Source organism: Centropristis striata, chromosome 11, assembly GCF_030273125.1.
Source record: "Centropristis striata isolate RG_2023a ecotype Rhode Island chromosome 11, C.striata_1.0, whole genome shotgun sequence".
Taxonomy (NCBI): Eukaryota; Metazoa; Chordata; class Actinopteri; order Perciformes; family Serranidae; genus Centropristis; species Centropristis striata.
Window position 1 is genome coordinate 8,306,600 of NC_081527.1, and position 25,801 is coordinate 8,332,400.

Below are 25,801 nucleotides of genomic sequence, written 5' to 3' on the forward strand. Positions count from 1 at the left end.
AAAGTTAGAGTCTTAACGTAACCATATGGTTTATTTTGAACTTCAGTACAAACAAAGACAACTGGCTGACTTGAGACACCACTCAAAACAATAGACTCAAAATACTGAAACTAAAATCTTTGAAAATGGAAGTTTTAAGGTCCCTTACAACAATTTAGTGTCACAGGTTTTATGGTTAACAGGATGCCTTCTTCTGATTTGTATTAAGAATTTCACCCTCTTCTTCCACGTTTGTCCAAATCACGTTACCTTGCGCTGCAGCTGGACTTGCACAATCACAAAATCTTGCAAGAGTGTATGTTGATTTCCTACTTGGCTTTTCCACAGGAGCCCTGAATAGCTTGTGGTTGAAACGGTGTTGAAATATCTACTGGAATCTCTATACATTTCTTCTTTTCCATGGTAGGCCTATATACACTCATGTCACCATACTCACACAAACCATTTGATATTCAAAGCTCATATGGTGCTGCAGATGAAAGTTTGTACATTATACCTTCATTTATTATGTTCTGATTGACTGCATGGGAAAAAAAACCTTTAAATAAATGATGTTTTTGAAAATGTATTTTTCTAGGAATTAATTATTCTGTCATTCTAATTATTGTTGTATTATAAAGTTGTTATTTTTCAAAATGTGTAGTGTTAATTTAACCCAGTTTAGTGAGTTAAAAGGGAACTCTTGACACAGTGTTAAATAATTAACTATTTGAATGTTAATTAAACTCTGTGTGAGAGTGTGGAGCTATATAAACCCTGAAAAAGTGTTAAAATCAACTCTGTTATTGCTGTCTGTAGACAAACGTATGTGCATACTAAAATATCGGTCAAGCCAATTTATCTGGGATTGGTATGTGTAGGTGATGTCTTTGGCTTTTTATGTCTTAGTGTAGTATTCAATATTACGAGGGCTCTTGAACTACTACTGGGAGCAGGAAATGTTTGAAATTCTCAACATATCTCTTTAAATTTTGTTATTGACAAAACACATCCTTTTTTCAGTGCCACACATGTAAAACATTCAAACTTAATTTCTGCTTTCACAAAGCTTCCTCACTGAGGTTAAGAAGGAAATGTGTGTATTGGTCACACCACAGCCGTTCATTTCTGCCCGGTCACATGGACAGTGTTATCTCCATCCAAATGTCTCCACAACTCCTAAAATATTCCAACTCTACCCAGTCATGACATACGAATAATAAAAAAAAATTGATGGAACCATAGAGTTTTATTTCTCTTTTACAAATCATTCTGCTCTTCTGTTACTCCACAGTGGTGACATTTCACTGTTGTGACTTTCATGTAACATTTTAGAAGGGATTTTAGAGGTGCACCTCCCTTTAAGCCCAGTTCATAGCATTTCTGCAGTGCTCCGGTCATGTGGTGTGAACTCAGCTGGCCACTGTCCCTTTATTCTCAGTCAGTGCTGAAACAACAGGGCACATACATTCAGCTTCTTGTCAAAAGGGCTTTGGCTACCAGACTGATGACTCACTTACTGGCTGCTTGGTGGCTTTACTGGTGATGTGGTTTCTATACTGCCTTTTCTGTTGCTAAACACTGACGTTCCGCTTCCAGCTCATGAATACACGGCCTGCTCTAGGCAGTTAGGTTTGCAAACTGCGTGAATGTGTGTCCTAGTGGGAACTGTGATTTGTGTTTTTTTTTAAACCCTAGCTGATTGTGAATACAGAAAGCATTGTGTGCTTACGTGTTTGACTTTTTTGCCTGCGTATGTGAAGAGGAACGCAGCCTTTTCTGTTCTCGGGGCTTTCACTGTTATAGCTTCACACTTCTCCTAAAACTCAAAAACAAAAGTTGTTTTGTTTAACTACAACCCTGATTCCAAAAAAGCTGGGAATCCTTTGTGACAAATATTTAATTAAAAACTTTACAAAGACAATATGTTTAACCTCTTAAAACCCACCTGCCTGCCAACGGGTAGGGGTAAACCAAAGTTAGACCTTGTGTTTTTGAACTGCTGTTTGCTTCGGTTGTGTTTTAGCCACAAGTGAAACAAGCATTACTGCAAATGTTACCTTTCAAATGAATACACTGGAAAAAAATTGGAGTGACATTTACTTAAAAAAAGCTAGGCAAGCTTTTCCAAATAAAGTGTTTGTAATCTTTACTCAGGCTGTTTCTAAGTAATGTTTACTTAATATAACTTATTTTTTTTAATGAAAAATACACAAGTAAATTGCAGATTCACTGATGTCCCTCAATTATATTTTACTTGGAAATATCAACTAATTAAGCCAATGAACTGGTTTAGTGAATATTACTTGGATCGAATGATTCAATTTACATACAAAACTGAGTAGACTTTATATAGATGATTGAAATAATAATTACAGAGCCAAAAAAGTGTACATGCATTCTGACCTTACAGATCTGTTATTAGCTTTGGTTCAAGCATGCATCGGTATCAGGACCGAAAAATTGGGATTGGTGCATCCATGCACAGGACAATAAAAAAACTTGAACTTGGTGCATAATTATCTGTATGTTCCCGAACTATGCTTGCCGGAGGAAAACATTGTGCCCCTCAGGGGGCCTTGTTGCTAATAAATCAGTTTTTGCTGTCCATAATATTGGCCTTTTTTTTTGCTGTGATATGTGATCATGAAATTGTAATCCATAAATTGTTTGTCTTTCAGGCTGACAGTCTGCTGACGTGACTTCCCGCCCATCCTCTCACCACCGGCTCAAAGAAAAGAGCTTCAGCTGTGAGTACACTGTCTCTGGGTGGGAATATTACGGTCAGAGTCAGGTTTTTACTGCAAGCCTTGTTGCTGACTAAGTACTGTATAGGATTTCTTCATTGGTTTTTGTAGCAGAAGAGATTAGTTTTCAGTGTATTATGGAGTACAGTAAGTCTGCAGAACAGTATACTGGCCCATATTAAAATGATCCTTCAGCATGTGTACCACTTCCAGATATATCTATCTATATCTGGGTTGGGTGAGGTGTTCAAATTTTCTAACCCCAATTGCTGATGTATTCATGCAGGTGTGTTTTTCCCTGCTGTCTCTCTGCCAGTGCTACTGGATTACATCGCTGAACGAGAGTCTGTCGCTGAGTAGTCTCAGATGGCGAGACCTATCTCCACACTTAATTTTAGCAATGTTCCAGCTGCAGCTTCTCACCCTTGATTCCACAAGTGCCTCTTGTTTCGGCTGCTATGCGACAGCTGGAACTGATCGCAACCATTCGTCAGAGACAGACCATTAATTAGCACAACAAAATAACAACAAAAAAATCCCCAAACCTGCAACCAACAACCTGCAGTGCCAAACCGTCAAATATATGTTTGAATGCACTTTCGCCTAACGGCAAGAGGGTCGCCGGTTTGACTCTGGCTTGCTTCTGTGTGGAGTTTGCATGTTCTCCCCGTGTTAGCGTGGGTTCTCCCCGGGTCCTCCCACTTCCTCCCACAGCCCAAAAACATGCACTTACGTTTAATTGTTGACTCTAAATTGCACATAGGTGTGAACGAGAGTGTGAATAGTTGTCTGTCTCTAAAGCCCCTTTCATAGTGCTGTGCCGCGCCGCAAATTTCCTGTTATATTGCCGGAAAGTTCTGTGCTGGCTTTTCAATGTAGTGGGAGTAATGTAGTGGCAACAGAGCAGCAGCAGTGCTGCACAGTAGCATAGTGCTAATAAGCTACACAGTTAGCTCTGTAGCAGTACAGTGTGTATGTGCTGCAGCAGTACATTCACTTAGCGACCTCCGTTTGTTTACAACAAGCACCGGACACTCTGTGTACAGTAAGCGATGCCTGTTTGTTTACGCTCAGCGGCGGACACTCTGTGTACAGTAAGCGATGCCTGTTTGTTTACGCTCAGCGACGGACACTCCGTACAGTGGCAGCAGCTGTTGTTCAGCTGCTGAGCAGTGATTCGATGACTGACGGACCAATTGGGAGGCGTGTTAGACGTCCCATGCGATGTCAAATATTCCACCTTGTCGGGATGTTCCGTTCATAGTGATCCCGTTTCCAACAGTCCCACCAATTTTCCGCCTCTGTGACTACCTCTGGAGGTGGAAAAATGGTGGGATCATTTGATCCTGGCATCCCGCTTCGGGATCGTTCATAGTGGAGGCGAGACGTTACAGAGCTGTAAATGTCTCGGCATAAAACGGCACTATGAAAGGGGCTTAAGTGTCAGCCCTGTGATAGTCTGACGCCCTGTCCAGGGTCTACTCCGCCCCTCGCCCATTGTCAGTTGAGATTGGCTCCAGCCCCCCGTAACCCTGATGTGTGTGGGGTCTATCAGGGTTTATGGGCCTAACCAGTCGCTATGCAGCAGGATATACGGTAGCCACCTGGTCTCTAATCATATTAATTTGTTCTCTTCAACCTCCAAGTATCTTCAAAGAGCACAGGTCAAAGCTGCACGCTGATTAATTTCTGTCTCGTCTTAAGGATTTACTGCCATGTTGACATGGAGGCTACCAGCTGGTGACACCAAAGGCACCCTGTGTCCCAGATCCTGCCGACTCTGCCAAACCCTCTGTTACCCTTCCTTACTCTCCAAGTCATTTTTATACAATTCATCCTAAAAGCTTGAATCAATGTGTCAGGCAATGGAAACTGTTACATGAAGGGATAAGTGATGCAGTGCTGACACAGGCAGCACTTCAATCACAATACGTCAATGGACGTTAAATTGGGTGACTTGGATATGATGGGGTAATTAGTAATTGCGTGTGGGTGTTTGAATTTGACAGAATAACACTCCCTCTTAATTATTGGGCTCTTTCAGCAACTCCATTAAAACAGTGACTCATCTAGAGTCAGTGCTGCCTTGTGTCCTGGCCCACCAATTATATCTCATTTCTTTACATTTCTCTCAAATGGTTGGTTAGGTCTCTCTATTAGTACCGGAGCACAGCATTAAAAAGCTCATGATGAATGGGAATGGGTAGTATCTGTGATGACAGTTGCTGTGAATTGGTCTGCTTCTAGCAGTCAGATGGAAAGAGCAACAATTTGCAGTGCCAACATGACAAGCATATGGTGCGGCAGCAGAACCATCCTAAAAATGGTCCTGTGACACGTGGCCCAGCGGCAACAGGCTCACAATCTGGCATTTCCAGTGTCTCTACATCTCTCTTGTGTCAGTACAGTAGGGCAGTGGGTTCCCTGCACGTGGCCTCCACGCTGACGTCATCTTACAGCCGCCACAAATTGGTGTGTTGTTTCTCTCCCTCCTCAACAAACTCCTCTCAGCCTTCACCCGTCTCAAAAGTTCCTTTCTGCTGGAATCTGCTCCACTGCACTGAATGCAAATATAAACAGCAAAGTTTCCATTGTGGCTGTTATGACTTTTCAGTTACAAGTAATCCAAGCTGACAAGTGTTGCAGCTTTTTTTCAATCATAGAGCTTCTGGCTTCTGGTTGAGTGTTAAAAACTATGTAAAACTGTTGAATTATGTTTTATGCATTCATGGAAAAAATTATTAGACCACCTTTGTTTTCTTAATTTTCTTTTTCATTTTAATGCCTGGTACAACTAAAGGTGAGGATTTGTTTGGACAAATATAATAACAACAAAAACAGCTCATAAGATTTTAATTTAAGAACTGATATCTAGCCATTTCTAATGGTTTTCTTGATAATAACCAAAAGCATTATCAAGAATACCATGGAAAGTGTCTAGACATCAGCACTTAAATTAAACTCTTATGAGCTATTTTTGTTGTTATCATTATATTTGTCCAAACAAATGTACCTTTAGTTGTACCAGGAATTAAATTGAACAAGAAATTGAAGAAAATAAAGGTGGTCTAATATTTTTTTCCATGTAGATCTCCACTTAAAGTCCATGGCAGAAGAAATAATGGCAATTATGCAGAGTTAAATGAACATTGAACAAATGAAAAACGGCTTTGCTTTAAGTAATCAAACTATTTTATTAATGAAACAATGGATCGACTAAACATTTCAGTTCAGTTTAAATAGAAAGGAGCTCTGGTGAACCCATATTGTTATGTTTATAATCTGTAACTTTGTCCCTTTCTGTAGAAGGGTGATTCAAAGTTGCAGTGCAGTGAGTTCAATAAGCTAGAATGTATATATTGTCCTATGGTTATTATCGCCAGTCTGACACCTGCATGGAGTGCATCAACTGCTTAGTGCTTAGAACATGCCCACACAAACAGTGTGGGAAGTAAGGATAAGATTAGAAAAGTGTTTGCCTTAAAACTTATTGCAGCCTAAATATTGATTGGTATCATATTCTGTGCTGTATGAATTACATTAAGATGGATGTGTCTAAGAGGGCAGCCACTCCAATAGGATATTAAGACCTTTTAGCATAAAATGCAACAAAAAAACTGACTAACAAATGATACCCAGTGAAAGGGTCACATATATTCCATTTTAATCAAATTCAGCAGTAAGCCATAGCTGCAATTCTATACTTTCAGCCAGAGTCACAAAAGAGTCCAGAAGGGATTCAGAGTGGTTGCAGGTGTGATTTGCATTATAAGAATGCATAAAGAATGAATAAATTAATATGTGGTCACTGGTCATTCATCTAACATTTGTTTTCTGTCGTCTGCAGATGCTACATCTAAAACAACTTTGTTTTTCATAGAGCATATTGCAAAACCAATGAAACAAAAGGCTGAACGCCACAGTATAATGATAAATGGACTAATGACAGCAATACAACTGACACTGTTTTTCATACCACCTGTGCTGTTATAATGCAGGCACATTGTAATCAAAATAATGAGTCTGAGCTTCCGGCAGTTCAATCTGTAACCAGGGACTAGAAGAGACGAGGCCCAGTTATTCCTCATTTGTCCTCTTATGTGCATTGAGAACTTGTCAACTGTGAGCTTCCTAACCTTCAGTTTATTTTCTGAAGTAGCAATGAAAAACAATAAGATGTTTAAATGCTTTTGAAAGGTAACATCAGTAGGGCTGAAGTATATTTGACTGACAAGCAATGCTTGCCATCAGTCATGCTACAGTCATGGAAAAAAATATTAGACCATTGTTTTCTTCAATATCTTGTTCATTTTAATGCCTGGTACAACTAATAATAATAATATCATGGTTTTCTTGATAATAACCAAAATTATTACCAAGAAAACCATGGAAAATGTCTAGACATCAGCTCTTAAATTAAATCCTTATCAGCTATTTTTGTTGTTGTTATTATTATATTTGTCCAAACAAGTGTACCTTTAGTTGTACCAGGCATTAAAATGAACAAGAAATTGAAGAAAACAAGGGTGGTATAATAATTTTTTCCATGACTGTATCAGCAGGCTCCTGACTGAGGTGTGAATAAAGCAGGAGTGGCCTTTTGATTGAATGAATGTGGGCAGGCCCAACGAACAAACAGGACCTCCTGCAGCTGTGTCAACAGCTTTCGTGTCTTGTGACCAGTGCTGCTTACTTCTCCATTTAGCACTTGCAATTTGGTAAAAGGGTATTTGAAGTCTTGTGTAAAATATTGACGAAATTTCCACTGAAAGGGAACAAAGCTGGGTAAGTAAAAGACAATTTGCTTAGTACAAAGAAGTGTTTTTTGTAAATGTTTTCTTTATTCAGCAGTTAGACGTACTTCTGTGTGTGTTAATGAGTGACCACTGTAAAGTTAATTCATCACAGTTGAGGCACACCAATGCCTTAGAAAGCTTTCATTGTTATTAGAAACGTAATATTAACGCAGTTCCACACAAGATTCCTTGAGCCTCCTTTGTTTTGGTGCCACAAAAGCTACCTTTGTGTGGGTGTCCAGCGATTTTAAATTTATGACAGTGACTGATTTGCCCTCCACAGCTCTCCATTGTGCATGGAGTCTGTGGGACATAGATAGACTGGTCAGATGGGCAAAGTCTCAGACTCTGACGTGGTGCTGATTTCTGATGTAAAATATGTGACACAAGTGCAAACATTGGTTGTCATGATAGAATTGTGAATTACCCAGTTACAGCCCATGCTATCGGAGCATTAACATTGTGTTGAATGACAGTAGATCAGTGCCATATATAACAGATACCCATAATAGAAGTGGGAATTATTTATAGATGATCAATAAAGGGTCGTCAAGAATTTAGTCGAACATGTGGAATTTTTAATCTATCTGTGTATTTTTTTATTTTATCTCTGACTGTGTATCAGTATCACTGAACTGAAACTCGGCCGAGTGTTCAGTTCTGCAGCCGTACGTCAATAAGCCAATGAGCTGAGAATTAAGTTGGATAAAGCTACAGTTTGCAATAACAATTATAAAACACACAGAAATACAAGAGTATTTATTTGAGCAAAACTAGCTTACTGTATTAAACCTTGCTAGCATGAATTACTAGGTTTTTGTATTTCTACAGAACTTATTTAAACACAAAACACTTAAATATGCAAGATTACTGTGAAATATAACCTCATGCCTCTTCGGGGGCTAAAACATTAAACTTCTTGACCTTATCTTTACAATTTAATCTCACTTGACTTAGTTTTTACAATCGACAGGAAGTCTTTTCGTCCTTTCAAAATAAAAGCTATATATATATATGTTTAACAACATAGCGTTAACGTTATAGATGCTGGAGTTGGCAGGTTTCTTACAAGCGCCCATCCCTAACCCATAATATTTATTTTTCCATGCATTCTCTATACACACTTATTCTTGTGTAGGGCCATTGGGGATGACAGTGGGGGGCTGATTTCTTCTAGCATACACAGGGCAAAAATTATCTAAAGTAGGTCATTTTCTGCCAAGAGTATCTGTAGATATAACCGGCAGCTAAACTGAGAAACATGGAGACCTAAAGGATTATAAAACCAAAATGCCTCCCTTGTTGCCATCTTGGTTTTTTGGAGCCAGGAGTGTCTATATGGAAGAGAGGGTGAAGCTTTGGAGGTTACACTGACAACACCCAAAAACAAACAAGTTTAAGTTCAATGTACACAACGACACGGATATGTATTTCTATGCAACTATCCAGATGATAGATCGATGTAGTAGCGACTTCTCAATGACAACATAGCCCTGCCCTAAGACATATCTGTTTTACTCTAAATGGGGCCATCATTTTTCAAAATTACCATCATGCTGTATTGAAGAACACTTGAACCTAGAAATTGAGATCATACTCTCATTAAGAAAATGTTTACTGAGGTAATTAATCAAGTGAGAAGTGGGCTCATTTTCTCATATACTAAGATACAATCTGACTTCTTTTAGCAGCAAGTGGAGTCTCCCCCTGCTGGTCATTAGAAATATTACAGGTTTAAGGCACTTCCACAACTTTTCTAACCCATGTCCACTTCTTTTATACTCTCACTGATCTATCATGTCCGCAAGCCCGTTCACACTTTAACTCACACCTTCATTTGATAGTGTTCAGTTCACTTAATGTGCAGTTATTTGGACTGTGACAGGAAGCTACACACAACTAACTATTATTGATCAATCTGTTTAGTTATATTCATTCATTATCCTTAACTGCTTATCCGCACTCGGGGTCGATCCCAACTGACATTGGGCGAGAAGCGGGGTACACCCTGGACAGGTCGCCAGACTATCACAGGGCTGACTCATAGAGACAGACAACCATTCACGCTCTCATTCACTTCTACGGGCAATTTAGAGTCACCAATTAAACCTCAGTGCATGTTTTTGGACTGTGGGAGGAAGCCGGAGTATCCGGTGAGAACCCACGCTGAGGGGAGTCGGGGAGAACATGCAAACTCCACACAGAAGAGCCGTAGGCCGGAGTCGAACTACACAAACATATAGCCTTGTTTAGTTATACAATCATGGAATTACTTTTTCATTTTTATGCCTGGTACAACTAAAGGTACATTTGTTTGGACAAATATCATGATAACAACAAAAATAGCTCATAAGTTTAGTTTAAGAGCTGGTATCTAGACATTTTCCATGGTTTTCCCAGAGCCCAAGGCTGTGCATTTTTGTTTTGGAATTGGGGTTATAATCTAATTATTGCCAATTCATTTTCTGCCAATCCACACACAAATTGTGGTTTCAGCAGCCTGAAACCACCGTATGGTGCTATGTCTTTAGTGTTCTTGGGGAAGATGATGCAGTTATTCAGCTGCAGAGCCTTTTCTCTCGCCAGTGTGCCAAGAGACGACATGCTGTACTCATACATGCTGTACTCATACATACTTAACTTGTACTTTAACCAGGCATGTTTAATGGAATAAATAACCGCTTTAAAGCAAAGTCTGTCCATAGCCTTTGCTTTGTCCTTGAGTTGTAAATTAAGCATGAAGATCCCTTATCTTCTATTCAAAAATCCAAGCCAAATTCTTACAAGCTGCATCTTGAGTGCTGCCTCATGACTCTGCATTCTGTTGCCTGTTTCACATCAACAATCAATTATTTGTAGAGGTAGAGGCAGCCGCCATGGGGATGACCTATTGCTGGGGTTACAGAGATGAGAGGTTACTTGAAGTTTGTTTATCTGAAAAGTGAAGCAGTGTGGTTTCAGTCCAGTGTGTTTTGTCCAATTATGGTCTTTGATTTGAGAGGTCTCTTGGGTTTTAGGGGCTCAGTCCTTCCCTGGATGTGTTCAGAGGACCCAGACATATTCACTGAAGTGCTTATAGCAAGGGAAAGGGTTTTATTTTGTAACAAACACTTCATTTATTTTAGAAGGTTTACAAGTAGGGCTAAGGCGACATGGAGAAAATCAAATAAAACCAAACACCAATGCTGTAGGGTTGATTTTTTTGGTGTTTTCGCAAAACATTCACACAAGGAACTTTCTTGGTTAAGTAATCATCAGTAAAGTGGATATATTGACTCTGGGTGAAGGCAAATACGGAACAGTTAGAATAATAAATGGACATTAAGTCATTAGTTTCAGCCCGACAAAATGGCAAACACATTAGTTGCACTACCAGCTATATCTGAATTCACTTGTTGAGATAAGATATGGGACAAGTGAAATTAATGGTGCTAATACAGTGCCATGGTTAAACACATCAGTCAATGTTATTCACAATATGGAACTGCAACTGTGCTAATAAACTTCCATTGGCTGAGGAGTGTATATTTCTATCCAACATTAAACTATCCAGGTGCTGGAGCTGTGTTGCCCTAAACTGTGATATTTTCCTCAAACTAGCTGAAGTCCTTGGAGAAAAGACAATCTTTCGATCTTTCGAAGCACAGAAATAGACAATTATATGGAGTCTGCCCCCTGAATTCATAATAAGTGGTCTCTCAGAGGCCGAGAAGTCCCCTCGCTGCTCGTTACAAAATATGACATAGTGACACAGTTACAAAGTTCCCCTTTCGTGTCTCAGATGGTATAACGACACACTGACTTTCATGGGCCTTTCCTCTGATGATATGTGCTAATAGTCCTAACGCTTTAAAACCAACGTAACTTTAAAGTGTTGGTCAAACTGGGTCTGAAGAGTGAGGCCTAATTGCTGGACTTACATGACATGATTTGATATGACCTTCTTCTGTCCGTCTTCTGTGCTTATGTGGTAAAGTAGCTCTTAGTTCTGGGGTCCATTCATTCAGTGATGATTTGTAAAAGCTTGATCTTGATGAAAAGACACAGAACAAAGCTGTTTTTTTTCGAGTTTTAAGTCCGTTTCAACTGATACTAAAACCTTCCATATAAGTATACTTTGGAAGGATGAAAGAATGTTCTGATGAAGAAAAATCTTTTATGGAATTTCTGAAATGTTGGTTGGTTCAAAGTTTAAGCACCTATTTAACAGAATAAAAATGGTAAATGGACTGCACTTATATAGCGCTTTTATCTAAAGCGTTTTACACTACAGAGATCGCTCATTCACCCGTTCACACACACATTCATGCTGGTGGCCAAAGCCACCAGGGCACACTGGTGCCACCTGCCACCATTGGGAGTTCATTGATACACTGATGAACACAGCATGGGAGCCATTTGGGGTTCAGTACCTTGCCCAATAAGGATACTTTGACATGTAGGCTGCCTTGGTCGGGGATCAAACCACCAACCTTCCGATCAGTGGATAACCACTCTACCAACTGAGCCACAGCCTTGGTGTTGAGAGGCCAAGTGATTTTCCTTTTAAGTAAGTTCAATCTGTACATTTTTAGCCCCACTATCTGGATGGTTTAGTAATGGTAATGCTGATCAAGACTGAAATATGGATTGGGATAAAGTCTGCAACCGATATTCAGAATTCATAGAGGAATCTAATTGGTTGATCCCCTGACTTTTCATCAAGCCTAGTGCCATCATCAGGTCATCATCAACTTTTAATTTATTTTTAATTGAATACTTTTGTCTGACCTGCAAAACTAATTACACGCCTATCAGCCTCATTTGCACTTTGTGTTTAGTGCTTGTTATTAACCCTCCTGTTATTTATAATTATTTATATACTTAGTTTTTTTCAGGAACCGCATCATGTTTAATTATCCAAAAGTGTCAGAAACCAAAAAATCCTAATAAACATTGTTTATATTTTGTTAATAACTCCATTACTAACATCTGAATCAATATTTAGTGCAGTGGTGTTCTTTACCTCTCACAGATAATGGTTCAATGAGGATAATTCACTTGTTTTTCACAAAAATGCATGTTAAAACTTGTTTATGTACATTGGAAAGACCAACATATAAAATGCAATAGTTTTACATGACATTACATTTTTGAGCAGTTTATTTTCAATTTTTAATTTTTTTCTTTTATGGAGTGATGTTGATAAATTAACACGAGTCACCTCAGTATCTATGTAATATAAACATGCAAATATGTGAAATGAACCATTTTCATTTTATATGTTTATTTCACTTATTAAGCCAAGCAGAAGAAATGTCATCCTGAAAAAACACTTTTAACTATTTTTTTATGATAGTTAAATGATAGTGTGCTAAATCTCTAATCTCTAATATAATCTCTAATCTAACAAATTAGATGGTGAACATGGTAAACATTATGTCTGCTAAGCACTGTCACTGTGAGCATGTTAACATTAATCTGAAAGCACAATTTTTCCTCAGACTGTCAACTTCATTATTTTGGGGGGTTGTAATGATAGTAGATAATATGTTTCAATTACAGTACATGCTGGACATTTGAACAGAATATGGCAGTACTAGGGCACATAAATGATAACACTATGGTATTTTTATTCATATTCGCCAGATGTCAGATTATGGCAGTTCAAGTTTCTGGAAACTATTACTTGAACTGAAATCCAAATCTTAAGATGCATGTCTTTAAATAGTTTACTGTTACATTTTTCTATCTACGGGGCTTTTTCTGCTAATGCTTAGAACTCAGATGGTTTTCTTGTGGAGAGAATATAACAGACACATCAATGCAAACTCATACATTATTGAGAACATTTCTCTACTGCTGAGATTTGAACCAGCAGCAGAATTTTACAGATGCTCAAAACAATCATCCCTGCTGTGTAATCTGCTGTCATTTTGTGTCTAATGTCACATTCTCCACAAGAACTGAGGGCAATAGGAGGCCACACATGCAGTATAGATGCTGTTTCGAAAGCTATCAACAATATTTTGTTGTTTGTGCAGATGAGACATTCACTTTTCATAACACTTGACTTGACTGCACTGACTGACTTTAACACAAGGGCACAGAGCTTGTAAATAAGGGGTGACGTGGGGGCGACCGCAGGGCAGGGGATCAATAGTGACATGGAAAATATTGATTCATGTCTGTCACTAAGATTGGTCACTCATGTCTGCCTTTTGGTGGTTTTCCACCAGCTGTGGTCTTTCTATTATTGATGAATGTACAGTCGGCGCATTTAATACATGCTGGCAGACAGGACTGGACGAAGAGACCTTCAGGCTCAAACAACATGAACTCCATCACTCTTTTTTTTTACACAGTCATTCTCAATGTAGCTTATGCAGTAATACATACCAGGGTTAAAGGAGCATTGTATTTTTTTGCACATTTTAGCACATTAACTACACTGTAAAACATGGTTGTAGAAATTACAGTAAAACACTGTGAAATTGCATCAGAAATAGGCCGTAAAATTAAATACTGAATATCAACATAGTAGATGCTTTTAAGGAATAGTACAAAAAAATTCAGTTTTTTTCTTGTGAAATTAATGGACAGATACCATAATGTCACAAGGACACAATAACCCTAAAATAAAGGGACTATTTAGTCTAAATGAATGGTTTTACAAATAATAATAATAAGATTTCTTTATTAATCCCACAATGGGGAAATTCAACCTCTGCATTTAACCCATCCTTTTTTACACGCAAGTGAACACACCATGCAAGGAGCAGTGGGCAGCACATTACTGCGCATTTTAATACAATTTACATTTACCTTTTTTTTTTTACAGTGTACAAATCACACATATTTAACAATCAATGTCATCATGACTGGTAAAATAAATAACAACAAAAAACATACAAACTGTCTGTATTACAGAGTATTAAAGATATACTGCACACAAATGTGTGTTTGTGAGCTGTAAACTAAATGATTTGAAGCTGAAAATGGCTCAACACGCCATCTACTGTTATATCAGCTCTAAACTTGCTGACCAATGCTGGTATAGAGTCAATGCTCACAATTTAAATGCTGACATGCCAAATACAAGTCAAATAGTTGTGTTTTATACCTTTTATTGTGTTGTTTTTGTGTCTATTATCTGTATTTTTCTTTTCGTTTTAATGCTCTATGATTGTCTACTTGTACCAACTTGTAACTGCTGACTTGCGTAATCCATCACAGTTCATGTAATGTCTGCTTTTCTGTAATGCAACCCAGTTCAGACTTGTCAAAGTACTGGACGCAGAGCTGCATTACCAAGTCAGAGCAATAAGTCTGACAACAATTGCAGACATGATGTCCACTGTGAGGGAAGCAGAATAACTTTTGGAAGTGGTTACTTTATCACTGCCCTCCCCTTCCTCTCTGCCTCCCATGTGCAGGCGTACTGGCGAGGCTGCCCAGAGCAGAAGAAGCAGGAAAAAGCTGCGTTTCGGAGAGAGAATCAGAGACGGGGAGAGAGAGAGAGAGAGCGAGAGCGAGAGAGGGAGTGAGAGTCTGACTGAACATCCCTCAGGATGAAGAAAAGCAGGAGTGCTCAGGGGGTTACACCAGGTGATGTAAGTATTGATTTTCCCAACCATCCATCTGTACAACCATGAATCCATCCGTGTGTTCATTAAACAGCCACTCATGATTTCTCTTTATCTGAAATTCCGCATCTCGCCTTTAAAGTTTTACAGCCTGATTCTGCAGTTTGCACAGTTGCTGTAAATCGTGTAACGTCCGCCCTTCCCTCTGTTACCCCCCGAAACAACAGTGAGTGTACAGTGAGCTCTAGTGGGAATACACAAAGGCAGCAAGGTGCAGTATGTCTGTGCGGTGCTCGGTGACTCATAAACAGATGACTGTACTGTACACAACAGACCGCTATCCAGCAGGACACGCTGCAGAGAGCGGGGTTGGTGTGTGTGTGTGTTGGAACAGGGACGGGGAGGATGAAGGACAGTGTGTTTTGTGTGTCTGTCCGCGAGACAGAGAGTGAGAAAGAGGATGGAGACAGAGTTGGGGGGATAATGCAGAGTTAAGGAGGCAGAGCGGGAAGAGGAGGAAAGGTGTAAAAACGGTTCACACCAGGAGACGTTCAGGGCATGGACTGAGAGAAAACATGGATCAGAAGAGGAAGGACAGAGATCTAACAGAGAGGCCCATCTGTTTCTCCTCCACGCCACCGGTGTTTATGACTGGGCCGCCACGCCAGATCATTTACATGACATTGTGCAACAGAAGCTCAGAGGCCGAGCTACATCCTGGATGATGAAAGTTTTCCTGCTGTGACTGGCCTCCATCACACTCCAACCCCCCTAAAATGCAGGACTGGCGAGTTACTGAATATCTATGATAATGCACAAATATAATAAAACTCCTCTAATGGTGTTGATTTCCCACTTTTATTAGAGGAAATAGGCAATTTAATCCAGTAAAAAGGCCATTCATGTCAGGAATAATTAATGGTAATTTTCACTTTTATACCAGCAGTCATTTAGGTAATGGCACACACATTTTTCAAAAATCTCACTTTAGAATAAATAGCAATTATTAGGACCTAAAATGCCTATTCAGACCCTAACGGCAGGGTTGTTTATGCAGGCTTTATTAAAGTTTGAAATGTTAATGTACTTCAGTGTATTGCGATAGATGGCAATGCTGCTTTCAACAGCTTTCATGCTACCCAGTAGTAGTAGGGCAGTGATGATAACCAGGGATGGGAATAATTAATCGATGATTGATTAATTGTTGTTAAGAATTTGGTAAATCACGTGGAATTTTTAATCGATCTGTGTATATTTTTAATTTAATTTTATCTCTGACTGTATCACTGAACTAGCTTACTGTATCAAACCTTGCAAACATGAATTACTAGGTTTAATTTGATCCATTTAAGACATTTGAGATGATGAGATTCAACTTTATTGTCATTTAAATGAGTAACAAATACTAGAACAACGACATTTGCAATTAACCAGAAAACAGCAGGGCAACATTGCTTTTTTACCGCGGGGTGATTAAAAAGTCCATATCGTCGGAGGTAGTATTTCCCAAACCTGAGGACATATAAAAGGTTCTGTAACAGCAACGGGGGAAAATGGTACTTATTTATAGCATATTATTTTGTTTTTTGGTTTATTTACAACTTTCTAATATATTTTGTAACAGACTTTGTTGGAGATAGGACAACCAAGTCCTTCACTAATTTCTGTCAATGCTCTTGCTGTTTACACAGTTCATCGACAAGCATTTAATATCTGACATAAGACTTTCTAAAAAATACAAACTTAAGAACTTAAAAAACTGAATCATATAAACTCAATATTATGTAGACCAGGGGTAGGCAACCTGCAGCTCCAGAGCCAGAGACAAAAATTATCCGAAATGAAACAAATGAATAAAATGAAGGAATCTCTTACATTGTAGTTTTCATTTACCATTGGTGTAGGCCCAAAGAAATTTGTATTCTACAATTGTTAAAATGTGTAGCTTATATATGGCATTAAAATGATGTTTCAACAACTAAAATGTGCATCACAGCTTATGAAACTCTACGGCCCGGCACCTTAACCTCTAAATTCTGCCAACTTCATATCTAGTTTTGAGTTTCCCTTTCGATTCTAAATCTCCTGAGATATTTATTTGGTGTCCAGCCTCTCTTTTGCACTTGGGTCCTTGCTGCATTCTGATAAAATCATATTAATAAATGGTCATGATGATCTATTAGTAATTAAGATTGGCTGTTTAATCTTCATTGTAAGGCTCAAAATAAGACATTTTTCCATTTTTTCCCGCCAACAATGACTCTTTTGTGGGTAAAGGTTGCCGACCCCTGATGTACAGTACAGGCCAAAAGTTTGGACACACCTTCTCATTCAATGCGTTTCCTTTATTTTCATGACTATTGACATTGTAGATTCATCAAAACTATTAATGAACACATGTGGAATTATGTACTTAACAAAAAAGTGTGAAATAACTGAAAACATGTCTTATATTCTAGTAAGCAAAGGGTGGTTACTTTGAGGAATCTAAAATACAAGACATGTTTTCAGTTATTTCACACTTTTTTTGTTAAGTACATAATTCCATATGTGTTTATTCATGGTTTTGATGCCTTCAGTTAGAATCTACAATGTAAATAGTCATGAAAATAAAGAAAAACGCATTGAATGAGACGGGTGTGTCCAAACTTTTGGCCTGTACTGTAGACAAAAAAAAAACATATAAACCATATAAATATTTTGGTATTGGAAATTCAAAGAAAATACTGGTTAATCCTTAATAAAAATATGAATTCACGAGCAGTTAAATTATATGTATGTGTTATTTATCTTATCATGGTTTCAGAAGCTCTTTTTTGAAGTCAAAGTATCTTTATTTCACAGAAGTTAAATGTGATTCAGTAACCCATCTGCTACCTCAACACCCTCGAGTGTCCGTCTCCCACATTACATTCAGATCCTTTACGTGCTTAATAATTAAAGCAGCCTCTCATTTTGTTTCTCTAGCTTCAGGATTCAATAATTTAGGCCCCACATGAAGCTGTGCTGTTTGAGCTTCACTCTCTCATTTGTACCACCTTCTTCAAAAAGCCTTTTTGGAAATATCCCAGAGAACACTGGAGTTGTTTGGACTCTGCGGCCAAGAGAGAGCCCTTTCATCTTCATCGAGAAAACACCCACTCCACCTCTGTTTGACACCGGAGATACACTACCTCCGTTTCAGACTCATTGCTTTACCTTTCATCTCGGTTCCTGTCCTTTTCTGACCGTGTTCTGGCTCATACGATACATCCAGGCTTCTAAATTTACTGTCGTCAACATCCTTATCCTACTCCTGGCTTACATACAGATGTACAATCAAAATGAATCAGACGCATTTCCTCTTCCAAATGCCATTCGGGCCACAGACGTGGGATCAATGCAGAACTAGGATTACATGTCCAGATGTCAGAGACACAATCGATACCCGAGTGATTAATAATTTGGCAGCGAAGCGGCGATGCCACTGTGACATATTGACAAGAGACTATTTAGGTCTTGGATTGGAACGTTTGTTTGATCGTGTTAGTGAACAGAGTCGTGTTTTGCCTGATTTAATTTTCATGCCTTTTCCCTCTGACGGGAAGAATCTTCTGTCTGTTAAAAAGACAGGCGGAATAAATCAAACAAATTGCATTTCCTAGAAGGAGCAGAGGAGTTCGCAGAGCTGTTTACGGACAATCAGAAAGGAAGGCAGACTTCCGACTCTGACTGTGGTTTCTAACTATCTCTCCGTCATTCAGAAACTCTCTCATTCATGTTTCTTATTTGCTTCCCATTTGGCGTCTCCCTGCCATTACTGTTCATCACTTTCACTGGAAAGAGGAGGTGGGATGACTTCATATTTCTGTCTGTTGTCTTTATTTCCTTAAATCACTGTGAGCTCTCGTGTGACAGCTCTCTCTCACGTCGCTCACTCACTCACCCCCTCACTGATTAATTAGAATTTCTCCTTTTGGCCTTCATCTCTCAAAAGATTTTCAACAGATTTTAAATCCCAGAAAGGATCTCTCTGTCCTATCTGAAGAGCCAATTTGGACTTGAAATTTACTTTACTCAGGGTTCGTATGGGTGCTTGAAATCGTTGAAACTACTTGAATTTAAATGTATTTTCACGGTTTAAAAACTGATTGGATTTTGGATAAAGTGCTTGTAAATGCTTGAAATTCTTACTGTATTTCTCTTGCAATCTGACTATATCCATCTATAGACTATAGATAATTACATGTTCAATGTAAAAAATAATGAGTAGCCTATCTGAAATGAAGACCGTTCCTTCTTAAAGTGTAACACCATCACTGTTGGTATGGTTAAGTGAAATCTCCCCCTTTTAGTATGTAAGTAATTCATCTAAAACATGCAATTTACAACAGTTGTAAGACACTGGAAAAGCCTGAAAATTTACCTTGAAAGTCCTTGAAAAGTGCTTGAATTTGACCACTGCTAAAGTGTACGAACCCTGTTTACTTGATGGAGTAAAGCGGACATTTTTCAATGGGAGCAGATGACAGTGGTGCCAGACCATTGAGAGATTTTATTTTACTGTTCGTCTTCTGAATGCATCACCTCAGCAAGAAACATGTACTTGTACTTACATAGTGGGCCGTTTTAGGGATGGGAATAATTAATCAATGATTAATTAATGGTCGTTAAGAATGTGGTCGATCACATCGAATTTTTAATTGATCTGTGTATTTTTTTATTTAAATTTTATATCGGTATCACTGAACTGAAACACGGCCGAGCGTTCAGTTTTGCGGCCGTACGTCAATAAGCCAATGAGCTGAGAATTAAATTGGATAAAGCTACAGTTTGCAAACTGAAAGTTGCAATAACAATTATAAAACACACAGAAATACAAGAGGATTAATTTGAACTAAACTAGCTTACTGTATCAAACCTTGCTAGCATGAATTACTAGGTTTAATTTGTTTAAAACATAAAACATTGAACTCCTTGATGTTATCTTTACAGTATAATCTCACTTGAATTAGTTTTACGATCGACAGGAAATATCTTCGTCCTTTCAAAATAAAAGTGTCTGTTATCAAAACAGGCTTTTGCATAGTACTGTATATTATATTTTATTTTGCGCATGTATGCATGCGGCGATTAATCAATTAATTGATCGTTAACGTTATAGATAATCGAGTTGGCAGGTTTCTTCCAAACACCCATTCCTACTACTACTACTTGTTTTAGTTTAGCGTCTGTTTGAGTAATCTTTACTTGAACTGCAACAATTACAGTAGTTGCTTAGTAAATATGCAACAATTTCAATAGTTGAATAAAACCCACAGTTCAGCTTTTCAGATTGAAGGCTTTGCTGGTTTTTATCTTCTATTATAGTAAATTGAATAGCTTTGGAATTTTGGTTTGATAGAACGAGACATTTAGGAATTAAGGAAATGATCAGTAATTTGAGAAATCTGTAATTTCAAATGAAAATAATTATAAACATTGGTACCTATGATGAGCTGAGAATTAAGTAATACAGTTTGCAAACCGAGTATTTATTAAAGAGTATTTATTAGAGCAAAACTAGCATACTGTATCAAACCTTGCTAGCATGAATTACTAGGTTTAATTTGATCCAAAACTTATTTTAACACAAAACACACTTAAATATGAAGATTACTGTGAAAACTAACCTCATGCCTCTTCGGTGGCTAAAACATAAAACATTGAACTCCTTGACTTTTTATCTTTAAATATCCCCTCACTTCAGTTAGTTTTATGATTGACAGAAAGTCTCTTTTCGTCCTTTCAAAATAAATGCGTCCGTTATCAAAACAGGCTTTTGCATGGTACTCTATATACATCTTTATTTTTCTCCATGTATGCATGTTTTTATACATAATGGAGTATATATAAAAAACAAAGCGATTAATTTATTAATTGGTCGTTAACGTTATAGATGCTGGAATTGGCAGGTTTTCTTCCAAACGCCCATCAAGTCAACAGAATAATTAGTTGAACATGTGCAGGCTCGGTCTTGTCATATTATGATGAGTCGTCAGTCCCGATGACAGCGAGTTCACAATGTGTCTTGGCTCTTTCTCCTCCTCACTCTCTCTCTCTCACTCACTGTCAGTCTCTTCCTGTCACGAATCTGCTGCAACACATAAACAAGATGGAACAAATGTTTTGCCAAGGCCGTGTTCTAGGAATTCCTCGACCCCCCCATCCATTTCCCCCTCCTCGACATCACGGTGCCTCCCCTTCTCCCCTGTTCATCTGCAGCCTGTCGGCGAGTTTCATTGACACTTCACGCGCTGTGAACATAAAGTGGAGGGTGATATATGCAGAATGAGCTCTGGCAGCCCGCCTCTGTTTCCTCAGCGCCCTGGCTTGTTTACAACCCGTCATTACAATATAGAACCCAGGGCTCCTTACTGGAACCTCAGCACTCAACCAGACTCATTAAACACACAATTTATATTCAACACTCCTCCGTAAAAATGTCAATTGGCAGCTCAGGTGTCAAGGGCCTGAAATAGGCTTTGATCAAACTGTTAATTTTTCTCTGTGTAGTGAAATGTAAATATAGCCAATATACAGTAAAACACTGCTTTAAATCAGGGATACAGTATGTGCAGGACAGGCATATTGTTTAGTTAGTTGAAGCATGTTTACGTCTACGTGTTTATGTGTTAAATTGGTATCATAAATCTCTCCTTTTGGCTCTATTGAGTTTATGCTTTCCTTTTATCAGAATCCTTGTTTCTGTTTGTTGATTTCCTGCTATTGTCATTAACACAAAAACACTTCACCCATATTTTCTTCATGTTTATTCACCGCAAAGCCTCTCCAGAGGGATTATTATGAGCCAATTTCATGGAAACGTAACCCATGAAATTGTAATTTTTTTTTTTTTTCTCTTCTCTTTCTTCACCCCTCAGGAGAATAAGGAGCCTCCTGTGGGACAATATACCACGGGAAGCACGCTCGGGGTAGAGGTGTGCAAAGTCCACAGACGGTTTTCTGGCAACCTGCAGCTGCCTCCGTTGTCATGGCGACAGGCAGAAAACGAGAGGGACAGAGGCAGGTCGCCGACACCTGACGAAGATCCAGTGACCCGGATGAGACCCACAAGTCTGCCCTTCGCTTGTCTGCCCCGCATCGACATCACACAGGCCGACCCCGACAGGTAAGACCCCCATCACAGTGAGACACTATGGAGTTCACATATGGGGTTCAGCACCGAACCATCTAGAGCAGGGGTCTCAAACTCAAATTACCTAGGGGCCACAAAATGACCAAAAAAAAGACAAAATGACTAAAAAAAGACACAAAATGACAGAAAAAAACCTAAATTACTTAAAAAAGACACAAAATGACTGAAAAAAAGACACAAAATGACCAAAAAAAAGACACAAAATGACTGAAAAAACACTAAATTACTTAAAAAAGACACAAAATGATCAAAAAATTACACAAAATTACTAAAAAAGTCACAAAATTATTAAAAAAAGACACAAAATTATGAGAAACCCCCCCCCCCCACAAAATTACAAAGAAAGACACAAAATGATTTATAAAAAAAAGACACAAAATTACATAACATAACATTTCCACTTCTTCCGGTAACAACAACACGGCAGATAATAAATGGTCCGGTAGCAGCTGCCTTTCTTTTTGTTAACGTCGTCATAGAAACAAGTGAAACAAAGCTCCAGCTGGAGCAATAAAGGGACCTTCCACACACAACACGGTAAAGTGGCATTCATTTAAAACTCACATTAAACTTTCATATCAAGATGAGGGCCACAAAATATCGTCATGAGGGCCGCAGTTGGACCGATTATATTTTTAAGTAAAATGCATCAATGTTGTGCACTTTGAGAGCTAAATGAGAGAAAACACCTCACATAACATTTTTCACAGTCCGGTGATACTGTATTATAGAATCTTTATTGTTTATCCTACTGGGTCGTTTTTTATTGTTGTCAACATGCTTTCCACTAGAACATGGAGCAGCCAGCCAGTGTGGGAAAATAGCTGGCTAGGAGAATTTTTTTTTTTCAATAAAAGCCCAAATTTGGTGGCCTCTCAAAGATTCTAATGCCACCATTCCATCATATTTAAAGTAATTAATTTTGATTTTGAATTTGATTTCTTTTCGTAATTTTTATTACGTGTGTAAGTGTGTGAAATTGCTCACATGTCTCGGAGGAGGATGGAGAAGTGAGGGTCGGGGTTTTGACTGACTGACTGGTGACAGACACTATGCTGTGCAAAGGCAACAAAAAAACTTTTTCTTTATTATGAATTGTGTAGATATACTTTAAGAAGCTTGAAATGTGACGTTAACGCAGCACATTAGACCCTGGTGGGACAGATTAGACTCTGGCAGGCCGCCAAAGTCTCGGTAATTAATGGGAAACTCTGCAAGTCTGCAACAACAACAAACTTTATTTATAGAGCGTTTTTCATACAGAAGGTTTAGGTCAAAGTGCTATAAGTACAATAAAAAGAAACACATTATAACAAGGCCAAATGAACAAGAAAATCAGACCATAAAAAGGCAGCAGATGGTAAAACATAAGAATGTAAGCACAAAATGAAATTAAAATGAGTAAATTAGTCAGCAATGATAAGAATGACATTCATTAAATGCCAAATCAACACTGCAAAAAAGGGTTGTCTAAAAACAAGATAAAAACACTTAATCTGAGGGAAAAGTTACTCAAAGCAAATTAAATTATCCGTCCATGCAGCAAGATTTCTTAATTTTAGATTATTAAATCTAGAAATAAGATTATAGTGTAAAGTTGAATACTTAAAAAAAGAAAAGGAACTCTTATAACAAGATACATTATCTAACACTTCTACGTTTTTTTAAAAATCTTGATAAGAACCAAATAATTTTCAGTGGAAAAGTAGGTTTTCATTTGCTATTTTTATGAAGTTCTCAGCTTTCTCAGTTTCTCAGTTTTTCAGAGCTGTGTTTTTATTTTTGTGAGAGCAGAATTTTGTGTTGCTAACAGTGGGAGGCTGGTGTTTTTCTTCTGTCTACTTTCGACATTAGATTTGCAAATTAGCAGCAGAGCCGGCCGTGACCTTTTATTTTTATTTGTGGTTTAGCACAGTGTTTTCAGCACCTCGTCTTTTTAACTTTTACTCGTATCTTGCAGTCGTGACTGTAACCCCGTGCCCTGGAGAAGAGGCATCAGATGGTGCAGAATCATTTGGCAGACTCTGTTATTGTTGCATATACCTCTGAGGATGAACAGTGGGCTGCTGTTCCATGTCAGCATTAATGCAGCCAATATGGATAATAGGGCGGTTTAATGATGGCTACTACTTTACTATATTGAATGGCCCTTTTTCTTTGAACCTGTATGACTCATCCACTAAACTACAGATGATTACTGCTCTCTTGTCAGTTGCTTTCATCTCAGTGACTCTCGTACTCTGCTCTGCTGCCTTTTAAAAGCATTTATCTGGATTAAAGGTCAGGATCTGGAAAACTTTTGCTCTGCATGTCGCTGTGAACTCTCAACAACTTTTGTTGTTGTTGTGCAGCTGTTATTGATGAGCCAATCAGCTTGTTCTTTTGCATTGGGATTCGCAGTATGAATGTGACAGCTGGGAAAAAAATATCTACCAATCAAATGGATCAAAAGCTCAGCCATATTCTTCTGAGTTGGTATTTGTTTTTGCAGTATTGTGAATTTGTTCTCAGGGAAGGAAGTGTCTTTCTGGCACCGGATTTCAACATAACAACTCCTTATTCTTTTATCAAGATATAAAAGCAGCGGTAGTTTTTCCCAAACATTTTGAAGGCCGTAGCTTTTAAAACGCCGGGAAAGTGGCAACACTCTTCTTGTATCAGGCTTGTTAGTAAAGCAGCTGCACTGATGGAAGCCAGAGGAGACGACAGGGAGCTCAGGTCGGAGCAGGCAGACGCTGCTGCTGATAAATCTGTGCAGAAACTCTCACCGAACAGCTCACCGAGACACTACCGCAAGCAGGTGGTGAACAAGCATCTCCAGCGATACAGGCGCTTCACTGTAGCCAACACCTGGTAAGAGTCTTGGGTAACGCTTTATATTAAGGTCCTTGTATTAACTATTAATTAACAAGTAATAAGGCCTTTGTAAGTCCTTACGAGATGCTTATTAACATTATTGTGTGTTTATAAGCTTATACACTACCGGTCAAAAGTTTTAGAACACCCCAATTTTTCCATTTTTTTATTGAAATTCAAGCGGTTCAAGTCAAATGAACAGCTTGAAAGGGTACAAAGGTAAGTGGTGAACTGCCAGAGGTAAATAAAAAAAGGTAAGCTTAACCAAAACTGAAAAATAATGTACATTTCAGAATTATACAAGTAGGCCTTTTTCAGGGAACAAGAAACGGGTTAACAACTTAACTCTATGGAGTCTTGGGCTATTTTGTCCATTTTTTAATTCTTTTCATGTCTTTGTAAGTCATTTTGTGTCTTTTTTTTGGTCATTTTGTGTCTTTTTTTAGTCCTTTAGTCCAACATAAAATGTGATTTTGAATCTTTTTTTTACTTTCAAAACACTATCATGCTTAATAAAGAATTTTAAATGTTGCAAATGTGCATTAATTTCAGAGTACACTGAGACATTAAACTGCATAATTTTCAATTAAATTCTGGAAAAGTTGGTGTGTTCTAAAACTTTTGACCAGTAGTGTATAAGTGTTAATAATGGCATTACAAACACCCATGACCCACCCATTA

At 38.3% G+C, this 25,801-nt stretch overlaps 1 protein-coding gene across 1 annotated transcript in view; it reads left to right on the plus strand.

Moving 5' to 3' along the window:
- Positions 1–14,971: 14,971 nt before the first annotated feature.
- The window catches only part of LOC131980219 (cAMP-specific 3',5'-cyclic phosphodiesterase 4B-like), a 65,346-nt gene continuing 54,516 nt past the window's right edge, over positions 14,972–25,801 (plus strand). The window contains exons 1-2 of the mRNA XM_059344433.1: positions 14,972–15,114; positions 21,990–22,237. Coding sequence (XP_059200416.1) covers positions 15,073–15,114; positions 21,990–22,237 — 290 coding nt within the window. The 5' untranslated portion in view covers positions 14,972–15,072. The remainder of the gene's footprint in view (positions 15,115–21,989; positions 22,238–25,801) is intronic.